Raw genomic sequence first — 18,791 nt, 5'->3', positions numbered from 1 at the left:
GCCAAAAATTAAAAAATAAAAAAAGAATATATATATATATGTTATATATATATATATAATGTTATATATAATATATACAACATCTATTATATAACATATAACGTATTGCATATATAATATATTATGTGTAATATATATATTTGACAGAGGCTTCTTTTTATAATTTATGCTGGTCTCCAACTTAAGGCAATCCTCCTGCTACATCTCCCAGGACGCTAGGATTATATATATGAACCACCACGCCAGACTTTCAAGTCAGACCCTTGGTTCTTTACCCTTTAGCCCTATGCCCCTGACCCTGCCTCATCTGGGAGAGCCTGGACCAGGCCGCAGCAGCTAATCACCAGCCCACCCACCGTAGAGCAGGACGCCGGAAGTTGCTCAGCCCAGCCCGGAAGTGGCTCAGGCTCCACGCCCAGCGCTATAGTCTTGGCAGAGTGTGGGGCTGTCACAGGGTCTCTAGGGCCCAGTGGCGGCGGCCCCGGGGAGGGGCGCGGTCCACGGCGGCCTTCCGCGGCCTTAGGACCCGGGTAGGCCGCTGAGCACGGCGTGCGGTGGGCGCGGGGTAACGGGAACCTCGAGTCCCGCACTGATCGGAGCCGACTCGGCGCTGGAGGGATCGGCGGGAAATGGCGGACGAGGCGTTGTTTTTGCTTCTCCATAACGAGATGGTGTCCGGAGTGTACAAGTCCGCCGAGCAGGGGGAAGTGGTGAGTGCCGCCACGCACCCTGGGGTCCTGCGGTGACACTTGCCTCCATTCCTCTCCCGCCCTGCTGACGTAGACGCCCGGTAGCTTAGACCGAGCTGGTCCACCTAGAGGCATCCCACAGAATATAATCTGTCTGTCGGCTGCCTCCTCCGAGATGGGATCTCTCATCCATCTCCTTTTTTGTCTTCTGTGTGGTGTGTTCGTGCCCGTATGTTCCTTTGAGTGCGTGCTACAGGACTTTATTCTTGACCTTGATAAGATTTACCTAGAGTCTAACTGCAGAGCTGATTGTGACTTTCCTGCTTAATTTTCCAACAGTTTTAGAGGCCAGCTAGCCACTGTCCCAGCGAGACTATACCTTTCTCATCTCTTGATTCAGGATACCACTGCACACAACTCCAAGGCCACAGCCTGATGAACCGTGGAGTTAAAGCAAGGAAACTTTGCGAGATTTTCAGCAGTAATTATGAAACCACTTAAATTAATTACTTAAAAATACTTAAGTGTTCATTATGTCAGAACTGGTTTTAGGAGTTTGGTGTTAATGTTGAGTGCCACAGTAAGTAACCCCATCCTTTTGGAGGTTACATCGAGTGTGAGAGTTCTTAGTCTCTCGCGATTCTTCTGGAAAACAGTAAGCATGCCTAGTGCTTTACATCTGCTTTCTGTATATGGGTATTTTGCCAGCATGTCTATCTGTGCATCCTGCATGCCAAATGCCAACAGAGGCCAGAGGAGGGCTTCATAGTTAGTCCCTGGAACTGGAAGTACAGAGAGTTGTGAGCTGCCATTGTGGGCACTGGGAGTTGAACCCAGGTCTTCAGGAAGAGCAGCCAGTACTTGTAATTGCTGAGCCATCTCTTCAGCCTGCTTAAATTCTATTCCAAATTACACCCATCTACAATAGAACCCTTCCCCCACTCCCCGTTACAGCATCTTCACTGTGTTATCATTGGTAGTTGCCTAAAGCTGCCTTTAACATTTAGTCTCTCCCCAACACAAAACAACTAGTAATATATTCCTTCATCTTTTATCATGAAATCTCAGCCATTATTTTAATCTTCCTACCTTTTATTGACTTCTTTTTAAAACAGTTTACTTATTTTATTTATGAGTATATAAATATAGCTGTCTCAGACACACCAGTAGAGGGCATCTGATCCCATTACAAATGGTTGTGAGCCACCATGTGGTTGCTGGGAATTGAACTCAGGACCACTGAAAGAGCAGTCAGTGCTCTTAACTGCTAAGCCATCTCTCCAGGCCCCTTTTATTGACTTTTAAGTGGGTTAGCCCAAAATAAGGTTCTACCCACAACAAATCCTTTTAAAAATTAAGAAAAAGAAAATACCCAAAGGTTGTGAATGGCTTACCTATTGAAATGTATTTCTAGTTGGGAGGGGAAAACTGAATAGAGAGCAAAGATTATGATTATTACTGAGAGAGGGTTTCATCCTGTATGCCTGGCTGGCTTTAACTCCTTATGTTGGCCAGGCTCACCTTGATCTCACAGAGATCTGCCTGTCTCAGGAGTGCTGGGATTAAAGGCGAGCACCACCATAACACCTGGAATTAGAAAGAAACTTAAAGTTACCTTCTGAGGTGACTTTCCTATTCCAGTGGTCTCTGTGACTTCCACTGCAGCATTCCATGGCCGGACCCAGAGGTGCTGACGGTGATGGTGCAGCTCATCACCCTCATCTTCAGAGATCTCCAAGGAGACCTGAGACTCAGGCTCGGCTGTATGAGCAAGTATGCAGATAGAGCAGACAGCATGCTGTTATTGCCTTTGATGAATACATGGAACTCCATCAGATGATGCGGAAAACATTCTCAGAGTGAAAAACACAGCAAGGTCTCATCATACTCAAAATATCCATCTGCTACAAAGTGTTTCCAGGTAGAAATGGTCAAGGAAACCAGTGGGTGAGAAGGCGATACAGTGTTTTTAAAGGCATCTTATCTATTGGGGGCACAGTCAGAAACACCTGTTTCTACATACTGTTTTGGTCCTTATATTATTATCAGGTGACAGTAAATTCTGTGATTCTGTTTTTGTTACCTTTTCTTTAACTTAAAACAAACCTTTAAAAAAATGTTATTTTGGGGCTGGAGGGATGTTTTGTTCCTGGTCCTTGAGCAGGGCAGAAAGGTGGAGGTGAAAGAACTTGTCAGTTGTCTACTTCTGTCACTTGAGTTCCAGGGATCAAGGGCAGGTTTTAGTCTCGGTAACAAAGAATTCAGCACCTTTATCCAGTGAGCCATCTCACTGACTTTTTTCTTCTTCTAATTAAAGTTGTTTTTTTTTTAATATGCATGGATGTTTAACTTGTGTGTGTGTATGCATGTGTGTGTGTTTGTATGTCTATGCATCATATCTATGCCTGAGGAGGCTAGAAGAAGGCATCAGATCCCCCAGAACTGAAATCACGGATGATGGTGAGTTGCCATGTCGGTGCTAGGGATTGAACCCAGATCCTCTGGAAGAGCAGCCAGAGCTCTTAAAGGCTGACTCATGTGTCTTAGTTCCCTGCTGTTGTTTTAAGCTTGGGGTAGATATATGAGAAAAACACCTTGATGGGCAAGCTGTGTCAGCTGCTGCCAGGAGAAGGGAACTGAAAAAACGAGAAGGGGGGGAAGGGAAGGGAGAGGAAAGAAAGAGGGCAGGGGCTTCAGAAAATCGTGAAAAAGCCCAGAGTACCTGGGAAAGCCAGTAACTAAGAAATAGATAAGTAAAAGAGGGCTGGTGAGATGGCTCAGAGGTTAAGAGCACCGACTGCTCTTCCAAAGGTCCTGAGTTCAAACCCCAGCAACCACATGGTGGCTCACAACCATCCGTAACAAAAAATCTGATGCCCTTTTCTGGAGTGTCTGAAAACAGCTACAGTGTACGCACATATAATAAATAAATAAATAAATAATCTTTAAAAAAAAAAAAAGTAAAAGAAAAGCTTTCAGTAACTTAGAAAAGGGGCTGGCTGACGGGCAGAAGCTCCACAGTGCTACACGACAGAAGCATGAGCCTACCTCATTTTCAAAACATACGCTTTAGAACTTTTGCTTATTTATCTTCTGTGTATGGGTTTTTTGGTTGTTTGGTTGGATTTTGTTTTTTCTCCCCTGCTTGTATGTGCACCATATGCATGCCTTGTGCCTGAGAAGGCCAGAAGATGTCATCAGATCCCCTGGGACTGGAGTTACATGTTGTTGTGAGCCATTATGTGGTAGCTGGCAATTTAACCAAGGTCCTCTGGAAGGGCAGTCAGTAGATTTAACTGCTGAGCCATTTCTCTTATGTGTGTGTGTGTGTGTGTGTGTGTGTGTCTGTGTGTGTGAGAGAGAGAGAGATATGTTTTATATATAACATACATTTGACAGGGTTATATGTCATTCTAAAAATATTTGTTATTTGTGGGTATGCACCCCCCCCCCCCCCGTTCTATGACACACATGTCAAATGGCAGCTTTCAGGAATTGGTTCTCTCCACCCCATGGGTCCTGGGAATTAAACTCAGGTTTGTTAGGATTGGCTGTAATCAGCCTTTACCGGCTGTCCTAATTAATTCTAGACACAACCTAGAGTTATCTGAGTTTCAAGCCTGTATTGAAGAATTGCCTGTATTAGACTGGGCTGTGGATATGTATGTATGTATGTATTAGTTTTTTGAGACAGGGTTTCTCTGTGTAGCCCTGGCTGTTCTGGAACTCACTCTGTAGACCACATTGGCCTCGAACTCAGAAATTCACCCGCCTCTGTCGCCCAAGTGCTGGGATTAAAGGCATGAGCCACCACTGCCAGGCTTGGAATTTAGTTGATGCAGGAGAGCCCAGTCCACTGTGGGTGGCACCATCCCTACTGAGGTAGTCCTGGGCTGTATAAGAAAGCTAGCTAGCCTGTGAGTGAGCAAGCTGGACACTAATTCTTCCATGGCTCCTTTGTTGAGTCCCAGCCTTGCTGTCCCCATGGTGAGCTGTGCCCTGGAAGTGAATGAAGGGATCCCTTTCCCGCTCTACGTTCCTTTTGGGCATGGGTGATAAATCATAGGATTGGAGTTTTATATAAACCTGTGTTTCCTGATAATAAATGTGTTCCTGGATGATTCTACAATAGATTGTTTCTCCTGCTCTCAGTATTCTTTAGTCGCCTGTAGTTCTTTGTCTAGGGTTGAGGCCTTGTGAGCTTTCCCTTTTCCACATTAGCATGTCTACTGGTGTCATCCTTATTCGGGTCATATTTAGGCAGCCATGTTGGGGAGACTTCACGGGTGTAGCTTCTGACATTTCTAGGAAACACAATCTCACAGCTAACTTCCTGTTGGTCTGGCTTTTAAAATCTTTCTTTCCCACCTTCATCTTTTCTCTGAGTCTCAGGTGCAGGAGTTGTGTTGTAGCTGTATCAGTTGGGACTGGGCTCTACCACTCTGCATTTTGAACTGTTGTGTTTTTCTGTGATGATCTTAGTCTGTTGCAAAGTTTCCTTGATGAGGGGCGAGAACTCCACTCCATATCTAAAGACTTGGAGCTAGCAAGCAGCCTTAGATGAGAAGGAATATGTGCTGTTTGTCTTTCTGGCTTGTTACTGTCCTTTGGGAGACTCTTGCCAGGTGAAGTTGATGTGGCATTTCTTAGGCTCTTTCTGCTTCCTCTTCTGCAATCATTCCTCACTCTTAAAGCGGGAGGGTATCTGGTATAGATGTCCTGTGTGGTGCTCAGTGATATGCAGTCTCTTAGTCTCCTCCTGGTGCCCAGAGTGAGTCTCTGTGTTAATCACCCTCTCTACAAACAGGAACCTTTCTGTTGAGGGTTTGCGAGATGCCTTCATTTATGGATATAAACATGATGAAAGACCGCCGTTTCTGGGGAGACTCTCGCTCATGTCCCGGGATGAGCCGACGCCCCAATAACTCGAGAGAAACCGCAATATCGCATGAGGTTTATTCGGATATCAGCCTGCTGAGGCCGAGCTCGTAACCCACTCAGGGGCAGAGGACATCGACCCCCAGCAGTTGCAATCGAGGGTTTTTAAAGAATAAACTGCAGCTGGGCGTGGTGGCGCATGCCTTTGATCCCAGCACTTGGGAGGCAGAGGCAGGCGGATTTCTGAGTTCGAGGCCAGCCTGGTCTACAGAGTGAGTTCCAGGACAGCCAGGACTACACAAAGAAACCCTGTCTCAAAGCGCCTATCCCCCCCCCCCCCCAAAAAAATGGGGAAGCTGAGTAAACATCATAAGAATGGGGGTGGTGAATTACAGCTCATCTCTCAGGCTGAAGGCCAAAGAACTCCATGCTGGGCTTCATTTCTAGGGGTCTAAGAAACACATTGAGTTGGGGTCTTACAATGACTCATTAGGAATTGGTTTAATACTATGCCCATTTAGCAGATCAAGAGTAGTAGGTTTTCGTCTAGGGCTTAATTTAAAAGAAAAATTTTTTGAGATCTTTGTAGACTCAAGAGAGCAGTTGAAGGAACTCTGGCCAGCTTAAGCTTGCCAAGCAGGGCTCTGGCAGGCCTAACCCTTCTCCCCAGTTCCCTCTGCCTTGCTAAAAACTGTTAGATTACATTCCTGAAGCTAGCCCCCAAGGCCTTTTCCCTTATTTGGCCAATCCTCCTTCCTGAGGCTGACTACTCATGTCCAGCTATAAAGGAATGAAGTCCAGCAATCAAAACCCCCCCTTTGGCTCACCTAATTAACATGTCAAATCAAGATTAAACACCTCATCCTAACAAGGGGCTTCCCCTTGTACCTTGATAAACCACCATTTTCCTGTGTGTCACGTCTGTCCTGAGACGGTTCTTTGCTCACCTCTCCCTCTTCTCCTCTCTCTTTTGTTCCCTTTCCCTCTTCCTCTCCTGCTTCCCTTATCTCCTGTCTTTGTCTCTTATCCTGTCCTCTGTCTTTCTGGGGCAAATAAGGCTCCTTTGTGCTGAGAACTTGGTCTTGGGGTCCTGAGCCTATACGTTTCCTTTTAGGAATCCCATGTCTGAGGCATACTTAGCAGAGACTTTTTCTTCCTCTGGTCCATCACCCTGCAGGCAGTCTCTTCACTTTGCTGACTGTTATGCAGAAACCCTTTATTTCATATGATCTCACTTGTCGGTTCTTTTTTTTTTTTGTTTGTTTGTTTTTGGTTTTTCGAGACAGGGTTTCTCTCTGTAGCCCCGGCTGTCCTGGAACTCACTTTGTAGACCAGGCTGGCCTGGAACTCGGAAATCCACCTGCCTCTGCCTCCTGAGTGCTGGGATTAAAGGCGTGCGCCACCACGCCCGGCTCCCTTGTGGTTCTTAAGATTAGTTCCTATGCTACTGGGACTCTTTTCTGAAAGTCCTTGCCTCTTATTAGATCTTAGAGTGCTGTACTTTAGCAGTTTGAAAGTTTCAGATTTTTACATGAAGGTTCCTGATACATTTGAACTACGTTTTGTGTAGAGTGAAAGACCTAGTTTCATTCTTCTACCCACAAGCATCCAGTGTTTTCAGGGATCCCTTCCCACCCTAGCTATTAGGGATGATTGTACCATGGGAACTTACATGATTCTCCTGCCTTGGCCTCTTCAGTGTGATCTACTGGAGTATGCTACCACACTTGGCCCCACAGCCTGAGATGCGCTAGGTTAGTATCTGTCATTGAGCTACATCTCCAACTTGGTTCACCAGTGTATGTTTTTTGGTACATGTATGAGAAATCAGTGTAGCTGTGTGAGTTTGTTTCTGGGATTAGTCTGTGTGTTTGTGCCAGTATCATGCGGTTTTGTTACTGTAGCTCTGGAGTGTGATACAAAAATCAGACATTGGGGTATCTGCAGCATTACTCTTTCTGCTCAGGATGCATCCCCACCATCCCTGCCTGCTACAGGGATGGCTGGCATACCCAGTCCCCTCCCCTAACCTGCAGCCCAGGGTCTGGGATGCCCTTCCTCCAGAGGTTCTTCCCTTAATATTCCAATCATTTTGGTTACCTGGCCCTTTCTGGTTCACCCTTTCCTTCTGGGCTGCTTAGTCTGGCCCCTCTCTCCCTCCCTTCCCCTCACATGGCCCAGCTCAGGGTCTTGTTCCCTCTGGCCTCTCCCAGGTGTCCCTGCCTCTGGCTGTGCTCTCCTTCACCTGCTATAAGCCTCCTCCACCATCCCTAGGACAGTCATGCCCTTCCCTTTTCCTTCTTTCTTTTTCATTTTCATTCAGGATCTTGTGCAAGTTTTAGGTTTGCTTTGCCTAGTTCTGTGAAGATATTTCTACACTTTTGGTAGGGATTGAATAGTGGCTTTCATAGAATGTATTCTAATCCATGAGCATGGGAGGTTCCTCTGTCTAGTGTCTTCTTTTTTCCTTTTGTTCTTTTAAGTTTTTATTTTTTGAGAATTTCATGCATTAGTACTAAATTCAATCATTTCCATCCTCCTTTCCCCTCTCCCAACTTAGCCCATGTTTCCACTCACTCTCTTTTTTTTAATTTAATTAGCTATTTTCTTCATTTACATTTCAAATGCTATCCCAAAAGTCCCCCATACCCTCCCCCCACTCACTTTCAAATTCATAATTTCAAATTCTTAGTTATTGTTACACACACGTGCACACACGCACACAAGCATAGCCTTCTGAGTCCCTTTAGTGTTGTCTGTATGCATATGTGGTTAGGGCTGACCATTTGGGATTGAATAACCTATGCAGGACTCCTCCCTGAAGAAGACTGATTCTCCCTCTCTTTGCTCTCATTAACTGCTCGTAGCTCTTCATTTAGTGTGGCGCCTCGTGAGATACCCCTTATCTTTGTTGGCATGTCAACTGGTGTTGTCATTGTGTAGGTCTTGTTTAGGTGATTATACTGTTCAGAGTTTATGAGTGCAGCTTCCCTGTCATCTACAGGAGACACAGTCGTCATTCTGGTCCTCTGGCTCTTACTATTTTTCTGCCCTCCCCCATTCTGATCTATTCCCTGAGCCTTGTGTATAGGTGTTGTAGTGTAGATGGATCAATTGGCAGTGCGCACCTTACAGTCAGTTGTTTTCTGTATTTTACCTGTTATGGGTTTCTGTAGTGGTCTCTCTCTGCTGCAGAAGAAACACTTATCTGTAGATAGAGGGGTATTTAGTATTTAGAATGCAGTTAGAAATTATACTGGTAGCCGGGCGTGGTGGCACACGCCTTTAATCCCAGCACTCGGGAGGCAGAGGCAGGCGGATTTCTGAGTTCGAGGCCACCCTGGTCTACAGAGTGAGTTCCAGGACAGCCAGGGCTACACAGAGAAATCCTGTCTTGAAAAACCAAAAAAAAAGAAAAAGAAAGAAAGGAAGGAAGGAAGGAAGGAAGGAAGGAAGGAAGGAAGGAAGAAAGAAAGAAAGAAAGAAAGAAAGAAAGAAAGAAAGAAAGAAAGAAAGAAAGAGAGAGAGAGAGAGAGAGAGAAATTATACTGGTTTAGGGAAGTGGCAGTCGTAGATTCTCCTCTAGGATTCATATCTCTCCAGCCACAGTCAGTCGGGTGGTAGTACCAGCATCGATTCCTTCCTCTTGGCCTATGTCCAATTAGATGACTGCAGGTTACCCCCAAGAAATAAGAGACACCATTTTACTCTTGGGGACCTTCTGCCATTCTGGTCATTGTTATGGCTCATAGGCATCATGGCTGAGGAGGACTATTCATTGCTTTTCTCCTTACCACTGTTGGATACTGTGGTGATGGTAGCTAGTCTTCATGAAGTGTGTTGTGTCTTCAGCAGTAGGATCTTACTTTCAAATTCTAGGAGGCCGTCAAAGACAAGGGCCTATACTATTTTGGGGGAATTTCTTGAATTCCCCTTAGCAACAGTAGAGAGGTTTCCCATACCTTGCACTGATGTTTTTGTTACATAGTCTGTGTCACTATGGGAAACATTATCTCTAAAGTGGTGTACCTTCATTCAAACATGTATGTATGTGTGCATGTGCGAGTGTCATCTTGAATTTATATTTTAGCATTTCAAAATTGTCACTATATGTACTAGCAGAAGACTCTGTTGATAAAGGTGCTTTCTGCCAAACCTGAGAACCTGAGTTGGATTCCTGGGACCCACATGGTGGAAGTAGTAACCCAACCCAAAGGGTTTGTCTTCTGATTCCCACATGTGCATTCTGAGCATGTACAACACACACATAAATGCGCGTAAGACACGGTTTAGGGCTGTTAAGTTGCTTCCTTACAAAGGAATTGTCTAATTCCTGGGACTCATGATGGGAAGAGAGAACTGAGAAAGCATTAGCTCAGAGATTGTCCTCTTCCTTCCACCTGCGTGCCACCGCTTGCCCTGTCCACTGCCCGTTACAGCAAGTCATCAGGGTTGGTGGCAAGTGCCTGTGCCTGCTGAGCCGTCTTCCTGTCCTCTGAGTTCTATATTGTTGTTTTATAATGCCAATGACTTAGAGTCTAGCAGTACTCAGAGCTGCCGTTTGCTTTGTTTCGTTTTGTTTTGTCGTAGGAAAATGGAAGGTGTGTTACTAAGCTGGAGAGCATGGGGTTCCGAGTGGGGCAAGGACTGATAGAAAGGTGAGCAGTATGGATTTGAAAATTTTCTTCCAGGTAGGTTATGAACATAGAAGATCCATTGCAAGTCATTGCATAGGATATATTTTAATTTCCAGTTTTTAATTTTCATTTTTTGTAGTTGATATATTGAAAATTATTATTAAGAAACTGCTGGTATATCAATAGTAGATCCTGCATTTTGCATGTACAAGGCCCTGAGTTCCATTACAGACAATAAAATTCTCTTTAGATCTGGTCTTAGTTAACTTGTTATTTTGGTTTTATGATTTTTGTTTATGGACATGGCCTTGCTGTGTAACCTAGATTGGCTGCAGACATAACTCCTCTTCCTGTCAGTGCCCGAGGACTGGGATTCTAACTCTTCTCTACTGTGCCCCGCTGCAAACGTTATGCGTTACCAGTTGAGGAAGACCTATTTTACGTGTGTAATTTTTTAATGAAAATATTAATATATTGAGGTACCTATTTGCAGTCTCATGCATTTTCTGCTTTTGGCTTGGTAGGTTTATAAAATCTAAATCAAATTTTGTTTAACTGTATAGGCATAGAGATGTGTGTTTATGGGTCAGGTTTTTTGTTTGTTTTTCAAGGCAGGGGTTTTCTGTGTAGCCCTGGCTGTCCTGGAACTCACTCTGTAGACTAGGCTGGCCTAGAAATCACAAAGATTCTTCTGCCTCTGCCTCTTGAGTGCTGATAGCAAAAGCATGCCACCATCACCTCACTTGGATGGATCACATTTTTTTTTTATTCTTTTCTGAATATATAGATAGTTGAATTTATACTAGATAAATTTTACATAAAAATAATCCAATCACCTTTTTTTTTTTTTTTTTTTTTGAGATAGAGTCTTATACTGTAGCCCAACCCACCCTGGAACTCATGTAGCCCAGGTTGGCTTCAAACCTGTGAAGAGCTTGTTCAGCCTCCAGAGAGTTTGGATTCTAGGCCCAAACCATTAACTCACCTAGGTGTCTTCTGTAGCTCATTCGATAGTTTGACGTGTAACTGGAAGTATAGCTGGCTGATAACTAATAGGCTCTTGAGCTCCGTAATTATATAAAGGCTCCAAATGCGCTGAGATGAGGTTGTCTTCACTTGGGGTGTATCACCTTATGACTAGAAGTAAATGTTTAGTGCTAGTAATATTTAGAAATTAGTTAATAAATCGCCCCTCTTGAAAGAGTAAGAAAAAAATTTTCCTCCTTTGTTTTCGTTGGGAGAAATATATTGTATTACTTCTAGTTGATCTTCTTAGGTTTACGAAAGATACTGCAAGGTTCAAGGATGAATTAGACATCATGAAGTTCATCTGTAAAGATTTTTGGACTACAGTATTCAAGAAACAGATTGACAATCTGAGGACAAATCATCAGGTATTTAGATAAACCTTTGTGCTGTTGTTCCTAAGCCCTGTTTTTTAAAAGTCATGAAATGTGAATGGCCTTCGTGCCAGTTGTTTACTTAGCTATTGTGTGTGATGTGTGTGAATGCCATTGCTTGCTGGCACATTGAGGACAGCTTCAGGAGTTGTTTCTCTTACTATAGGCTCCAGGGATCCAGTTCAGACTGTGGGGCTCGTGCACGGTACTTTTACATGCTGAGCTATCTCTGTTGGCCCTTAATTTATTATTTAAATTAGAATTTTTGAGGATTTATTTTTAAGTATATGCTTGCATACATAAAAGCACTTTGTGCATTCAGTGGCCAGAATTTTATAGCTGGGATTACAAAAGGTTGTGAGCTTCAGTGTGCATGTTGGGTACTGAGCCCGGCCCTTTTGCAAGGGCAGCAAGTAGTCTTAAGAGCTGAGTCATCTTTCTTACTAATCCACTAGAGTTTTTTAAAAATAAACTTTATGCTCTTCTAATGTTATTGAGAAGTCAGTCTTTATCTCTAATAGGGTAAGATAAATAAGGAGAAGGCAGCAGTTATCAGTAACTATAGCAGTTTCTTTCTGCTGGTTTCATAAGTTGTATTAAAATTTAAAGTGCAGCAGATGGGGGCTGGAAAGATGGCTCAGTGGTTAAGTGCATGTCTTGCTCTTTCAGAGGACTTGAGTTTGTTACCATTACCATTACAAGTGTCTTATAATCTCCAGAAATTCCAGCTCCAGGATTCAAAGTGTCAGGCTTCTTGGGAATCAGTGTGTATGCATAAACATATACATATAAACATATAATTAAACATAAAATAACTCAGGGCTGGAGAGATGGCTCAGCAGTTAAGAGCACTGACTCCTCTTCCAGAGGTCCTGAGTTCAATTCTCAGCAACCACATGGTGGCTCACAACCATCTGTAATGGGATCTCTCTGGCAATGGGCAAAGAGACACCTCGTTGGCGGTGGTGTTTTTATAGACGGGTACCATTTGAGGGATTTTCTGCATTCAAGTTGGCAGGAACATGATTCATGGCAGGATTAAGTAAAAAGTGTTGAGGAAGAGATCAGTCTGTGGTTTAAGCCTGAATAACTCAATGACCACATGTTTGTGCCATGCCTGGGTCTGTGAATAGAGATGGACAAACCAGGGTCCTTTTAGCATTATTGAATGGTCCCTGTACACAGTCCTTCATTCCACTGCCAGAAATGATAAGATGGTTCTTCTTTTCTAAGGCATATTTCCCAATAAAACTGTCAGATCTGGGGGGGTGGGGGTGGGATCTTTAGAATGTAGCATATGCCAGAGTAATTGGTTTAGGATTGATATTTATCATATGGTGCATTCAGAACCATAGTTATATATCTAGATTTGTATCTATAGATACTTTCTAAAGTCTAATTCATAGAACTTTAAATTAAATATTCATATTTAAATAGCATGCTTTGCTTTGACTGGAGAGAGGGATGGCTCAGTGCTTGAGAGCTCGTTCTGCTCGAACAGGACTTCAGTTCCTTGTATCCATGTCAGGTGTTCACAGCTGCCTGTGATTCCAGCTCCAGGGGGACCTACAGCTTTTCTCCTCTCAGTGAGCAGCTACACTGACTTGCACATTCCCACACAGACAGAAAGACACTCACAAACAATTCAGAAAAGCTGAATTCTGGCTGGAGAGATGGCTCAAACTTCCAGAGGTCCCGAGTTCAATTTCCAGCAACCACATGGTGGCTCACAACCACCTGTAATGGGATCTGATGCCTTCTCCTGGTGTGTCTGAAGACAGCGACAGTGTACTCATATAAATAAAATAAATAATTCTTTTTTTAAAAAAGATGAATCTTAAAGAAGGAGTTGCTTGGGTATGCAGTGGTTGGTTTATATTCTATTGATTGATTGACCCCCTTGCCTACCTATCTAAACAGAGAGTCAATCTGCAGCTCACTGCTGACTCTGTGTTGGAGTCACAGACATGGGAGACCTCCCCTGCCTAGGGGGAGGTGACTTTAAGGACTCCAGGACACACTGACTTTGATACTGCTTTTGTGTTTTTGAAACAGGGCATATATGTACTTCAGGACAACAAATTTCGACTACTCATTCAGCTGTCTGCAGGAAAACAGTATTTAGAACATGCGTCCAAGGTATTTAATGGGATTTGGTTTTGGACTGAAAAAAGGAATTACAGGGAAAATTACAAAATCAATCACAACAGATTCAAATTAAACAGTAATTTTAGGAATTCATTGAGAAGCCTGGGTTCTTAAGTATATGTTCTCTTTCTTTCTTCAGGGAAAGGGAAGTTTGTGGGGCTCCCTCCTTTTTTTTTTGTTTGTTTGTTTGGTTTTTTAATAGTATTTTTTAAAAAGATTTATTTATTATATGTAAGTACATTGTAGCTGTCTTCAGACACTCCAGAAGAGGGCGTCAGATCTCGTTATGGATGGTTGTGAGCCACCATGTGGTTGCTGGGATTTGAACTCCGGACCTTCAGAAGACCAGTCGGGTGCTCTTACCCACTGAGCCATTTCACCAGCCCCCGCTCCCTCCTTTTTAAAAGAACTATTTATTTATTTTATATTTTGTTTTGTTTTATATGAGTATACTGTAGCTGTCTTCAGATACACCAGATGTAGCCGTTGGATCCCATTACAGCTGGTTGGGAGCCACCATGTGGTTGCTGGGAATTGAACTCAGGACCTCTGGAAGAGCAGTCAGTGAGCCATCTCTCCAGCCCCACATACGTATTCTTAAGTAACCTTTTTAAAAAGCACATCATTTTTTTCCTAGTTTATTTTTATTTTATTATTTTCCCTGTACAAGTGTTTTTGCCTCCTTTATTATTGTGTGTATTTATGTATGTGTGTCTGATGCCTGAGGAGGTGGCGAGTTTCCATGTGGGTGCTGGGAATCGAATGAATAATACGTGCACTTAATTAACCCTTGAGCCAACTCTCCAGCTTCCTCTTTTTTTTTTCTTAACCCACATGTTAAAAATCCAAGTTAAAACTGTATTTAATAAACCGCTTCAAGAATTAGTAATTTTACTTATCCCATTTTGTGCAAGCTGTTTCCTCTGCAACAGAAAGCATGCTACCGTCAGCTCTGTGTGTGTGATAAGGCAGTGGAGACCAACAGGAGAAGCACTACTGCTGAGTGCCAGTGAATGCAGATGTGTTTCTCATTCTTTAGAATGATGTGGTCACCTCAGTAAAGAAACTCAGACATCCAGACAGTACCTGTGAAGAATTTGTTACCTCAGAGTTTATCATCTTCTTTGTAGGCCAAAATGTCTAAGAAATGTAATTGTCTTTTGTTTCTAAAAGTGTATTTTACATTAAGTATATCTGTATTTCTAGGCTTTAATTTCACAGAAACATCAATGAATAAACAGATGGACTAACAAAAGTAACAAATTTGAGGTTTTTGGGCTTTGTTTGTTTTGGTTTTTTTGGAGGAGAGGCAGGATCTCACTATGTAGCCTGGCTAGTCTGAAACTTGCTGTGTAGACCAGGCTGGCCTGAAGCTAAAAAGAGATCCTCTGCCTCTGCCTCCTGGGTGCTAGGATTAAAGGCCTATGTCACCGTGCCTGGCAGAATAACAGATTTTAATATATGGATTCCTTCAAAAGAATTAAAATATCCAGGGAAGTATAATTTGCTATTTATCTGTAAATACTTGCTCATACCTCAATTTTTTATTAATGTTTAAAATTACCATACAAAATAGGTTTCATGGTTCCTCTGTCATGTACACTCTGTTCTTCCCGCTTCTTCTCGCCCACTGCCTCGTTGCTTCCCTCGTGCTGATCCCTACTCGGTAATAAGGAATAGCCTGCCTTCTGCCTTCATGTCTCATGTGTTATATTGCCTTCTTTTTTTTATTTTTTAAAGGAAGAAAGGAACTTCTTCTTTATTTTTTTTTTAAATTCTTTTTTTTAATTTATTTATTTATTATATGTAAGTACACTGTCGCTGTCTTCAGACACACCAGAAGAGGGCGTCAGATCTCATTACGGATGGTTGTAAGCCACCATGTGGTTGCTGGGATTTGAACTCCGGACCTTCAGAAGAACAGTCAGTGCTCTTAACCACTGAGCCATCTCACCCACCTTCTTTTTTTTTTTTTTTTTTTTTTTTATTTCCCTCATATTGTTTGCAGATATAGTTATGGTGTTCTTATGGTTACTATATGTATTTCATTATTTTTCTTTTTATTAATCACATTTTGCTATTTTTAGTTCTCATTCAACTTTGGGATATCTTGGTTTCTTCAGCTTTGAAGAATAAGTTAAAATTTTCTTCTGGGGACCAGATTGATGGTTCAGTAGTTAAGAGCACTTACCAGATAGCCCAAGCTGGTCTCCTACCTGTAGTAACCCACTTGCCTGAGCTTCTCCATGCTAGAGTTACAGGCAAGCATCAGCTGCATAGCTATGCTCTAAGGCTTTTGTGTTTTGCTAGTTTGAGACAGGGTTTCTGTGTAGCCCTGGCTGTCCTGGCACTCACCCTGTAGGCCAGTGCATGTGCTCCCAACGTCTGGCTTAGGCTGTACGTTTTAAACAAGGTGAAATGTTTTGCTGGCATATTTTTTTTTCAGTTATTTTATTGGGTTCTTATACCGCTATGTCCCATCAAATGGTTATTCCACCCTCATCCCTTCCAACCTCCCAACACTAAGTAGGAGAGAAAGGTTAGAGGGGAAAGGGGGCGTAGACCTCTTTACAGGACGTTTTGCTGATTAGGGACGTTAAGCTCCTTAGGGCAAGTGTAATCTTCATCATCAGGATACCTCCAGCTCCTTCCTCTGCTCACTGGACAAACAGAAACAACAGCACCAGCAGCAGCAGCAGCAGCCTTCTGGGAACACACGCCCCACCAGGGGTGGGCAGGGGTTCCCGAATTTATAGTCTCTCAAAAGTCCCTAGAATGGCAAATGTCAAAACTATCTGCAGCTGGCAGAACCATGCCCCTGCTAGTGAACGAGGCAAATCATAGTCACCTGCTGTGAAGCAGCCTCTTACCCCACACTTGGGACTAAAACGAAAACGTAGTCACATACCATAACTGGTTTTTAAAGAAATGAGAACTCTCGCTACCATGTTTGGTTGTAGGAAGCTGGCTATGGTAGCACATTCCTGTCATCCCAGTACTTGAGGGACAGAAGCACAAAGACATAGTGAGCTTGAGGCCTGACTGACCTACGTGAGATGCTGTTGCAAAGATGAAAAAAGGAAAAGGAAGCGGAGAGATCTTTGATTAGTCAGCCACATTGATAGGAAGGAGTAACAGGCAAGAAATTGAGGACAGTAAAGTGATGAGAAAGAACTGGTTAAGTGTTGTACTGCAAGGGTCTAGTTAGATCCTGTGCACAGCATGCCATATGCTTTAGTCAGAGTTAGATTTAACTCTAACAGTTCTTTCTCCACATCTGGGGGGGGGGATCGGAGGGGGTTCCTTTCTCTTTCAGTAGAGGTTGTATGGTGTGGGGACTCCCTATATGTTGCTCAGGTTGGCCTCCAGTTCTTGCCTCAAGAAATGCTGCTCCTGCCTTAGCCTGAGTAGTTGTGGTGCAGGTGTGTACCACCACTGGCTTTCATACCCTTTTTTTCTGTTTTGGTTTTTTGAGACAGGGTTTTACTCTGTAGCTCTGGCTGTCTTAGAACCCACTGTGTAGATCAGGCTAGCCTCAAACTCAAAGAGCTCTGCCTGCCTCTGCTTCCTGAGTGCCGTATTAAAGGCAGCGCCCCAGCTCCCCGTCCTGTTGCCTTTGCTCCCGCTCTCACCTCCTGTCATCCCTCTTCCCGTCTCCTTGATAAACACAGCAGAGGTTTGTTGATGCCATAGCATACAGCAGCTCCGCGGTTATCAGTAGCTTCGTTGTTTTGGTAAATCCTTACCTTTTTTTCTCTCCTTTTTAGTATCTAGCATTCACATGTGGCTTAATCAGAGGTGGTTTGTCGAACTTGGGAATAAAAAGTATTGTAACAGCTGAAGTCTCTTCAATGCCTGCCTGTAAGTTCAGCTTACTTGTCTTACACGTACATATCATCTTTCTCTTTTAAACTTAGAGGAGACTAAAATGGTTGACACTTTGACTTTCCTGCCCTTTGCCTTGGTAATGTGTATTTATCTTCTCACTCAAGCTACTAACCGAGAATACAGTTGAGTTGAATTTTGCTGCATTACTTTTCTGCCCACTGACAAATTAGTAGTGAAATACCCAGAATCCCCAGCGTGGTGACTCCTTCAATCCCAGCGTTCGGGAAGTGGAGGCAGGCCAGTCTTGGGGAGTCTGAGGCTTGCCTAGAAGCCAGGGCACATACATAGTGAGGACCCTTCTCAAAATAGAGAAAGAGGGAGAGAGAGGGGAGAGAGAGAAAAAGGAAACAGGAATGGAGACAAACCTAGGCACCTCCTCATAAAACAGATAATTATGCAGTGGGATCGACTTTATTGAATGTCTTAAGGACTGTGAAAAGACCTCTGGCATAGCAAGTTCTTTGAGTGAAACTACTTCCCAAGTGGAAACCAGTATGCTTGTTTTCCTTGTGCCCGAAAATCAGAGAATGGTTCTGTTCCTTTTTTCAGGCAAATTTCAGGTGATGATACAGAAGCTGTAGAGCGAGCTGGCGACTCCTGGGCAGAGCGTTGCACATCCTGATTTCACCTCATCGTTGGTTATCTGCGTTGGAGCAAATCGTTATCTCACCAGAGTCACATAGACCAAATCAAAGTAGACACAGGTCCTTTGACCATGACAGAAACTGACTGACCTATTCAGTGATTTCAGAGAACTAGACACCAAGATGCAAGGCTCTTCATTTTAAACATCTTTATTTCCATAGGTGATTAGCATTTAACCATCAATAGGAAGTGAAACTCAGGGTGTGTTGAATTGCTGTATTAAAAAAAATGCACCAATCAGAATAGTTTGTGTTCAAATGACCAAAATTTGTTGAACTATAAATCTGTTTTAGTTATTTAAAAAAGCAAACCACTATGTTAAATTAAGCTTAATTTTTATTGTATTGCTTATAATTTATTTCTGTCGAGAGAATTCATATGCTTATGTAAGGATATCATTTATACATTGTGTATATATGTGTATATATAAATACATGCATTACTGTCTAAATTACTTGAAAGTTTATTTTAATAGACTTGAGTCCTTGAGACCTCCATTAATTTAA

The 18,791-nt window shown here is 43.0% G+C and overlaps 1 protein-coding gene across 3 annotated transcripts; it reads left to right on the top strand.

Annotated features, from left to right (window-relative positions):
- The first annotated feature begins 393 nt into the window (after nt 1-393).
- Trappc6b (trafficking protein particle complex 6B) lies at nt 394-18,774 on the top strand. Of its 3 annotated transcripts, NM_001306218.1 has the most exons (7): nt 394-710; nt 2,355-2,610; nt 10,158-10,225; nt 11,481-11,598; nt 13,660-13,743; nt 17,520-17,613; nt 18,190-18,774. In NM_001306218.1, the coding sequence occupies exons 3-7, from the start codon at nt 10,191-10,193 to the stop codon at nt 18,219-18,221; spliced, it is 363 nt and encodes a 120-aa protein (NP_001293147.1). In that variant the 5' UTR covers nt 394-710; nt 2,355-2,610; nt 10,158-10,190; the 3' UTR covers nt 18,222-18,774. The 3 variants fall into 3 exon arrangements, with proteins under 3 accessions (NP_001293147.1, NP_084333.1, NP_001293146.1); NM_030057.3 differs by lacking the exon at nt 2,355-2,610; NM_001306217.1 differs by lacking the exons at nt 2,355-2,610; nt 17,520-17,613.
- Nucleotides 18,775-18,791: the final 17 nt, after the last annotated feature.

This window comes from Mus musculus, chromosome 12, assembly GCF_000001635.26.
Source record: "Mus musculus strain C57BL/6J chromosome 12, GRCm38.p6 C57BL/6J".
Classification (NCBI taxonomy): domain Eukaryota; kingdom Metazoa; phylum Chordata; class Mammalia; order Rodentia; family Muridae; genus Mus; species Mus musculus.
Note: the sequence above shows the minus strand (reverse complement) of the source record. Positions and strands in the feature narration are given on the sequence as shown.

Excerpts from the sequence above, each read along its gene's own strand:
- Trappc6b (NM_030057.3), top strand. The coding sequence starts at position 630 with ATGGCGGACGAGGCGTTGTTTTTGCTTCTCCATAACGAGATGGTGTCC. Across the intron at positions 11,599-13,659 it reads ATCTGAGGACAAATCATCAG|GGCATATATGTACTTCAGGA; the intron begins GTATTTAGATAA and ends TTTTTGAAACAG. Across the intron at positions 17,614-18,189 it reads AGTCTCTTCAATGCCTGCCT|GCAAATTTCAGGTGATGATA; the intron begins GTAAGTTCAGCT and ends TCCTTTTTTCAG.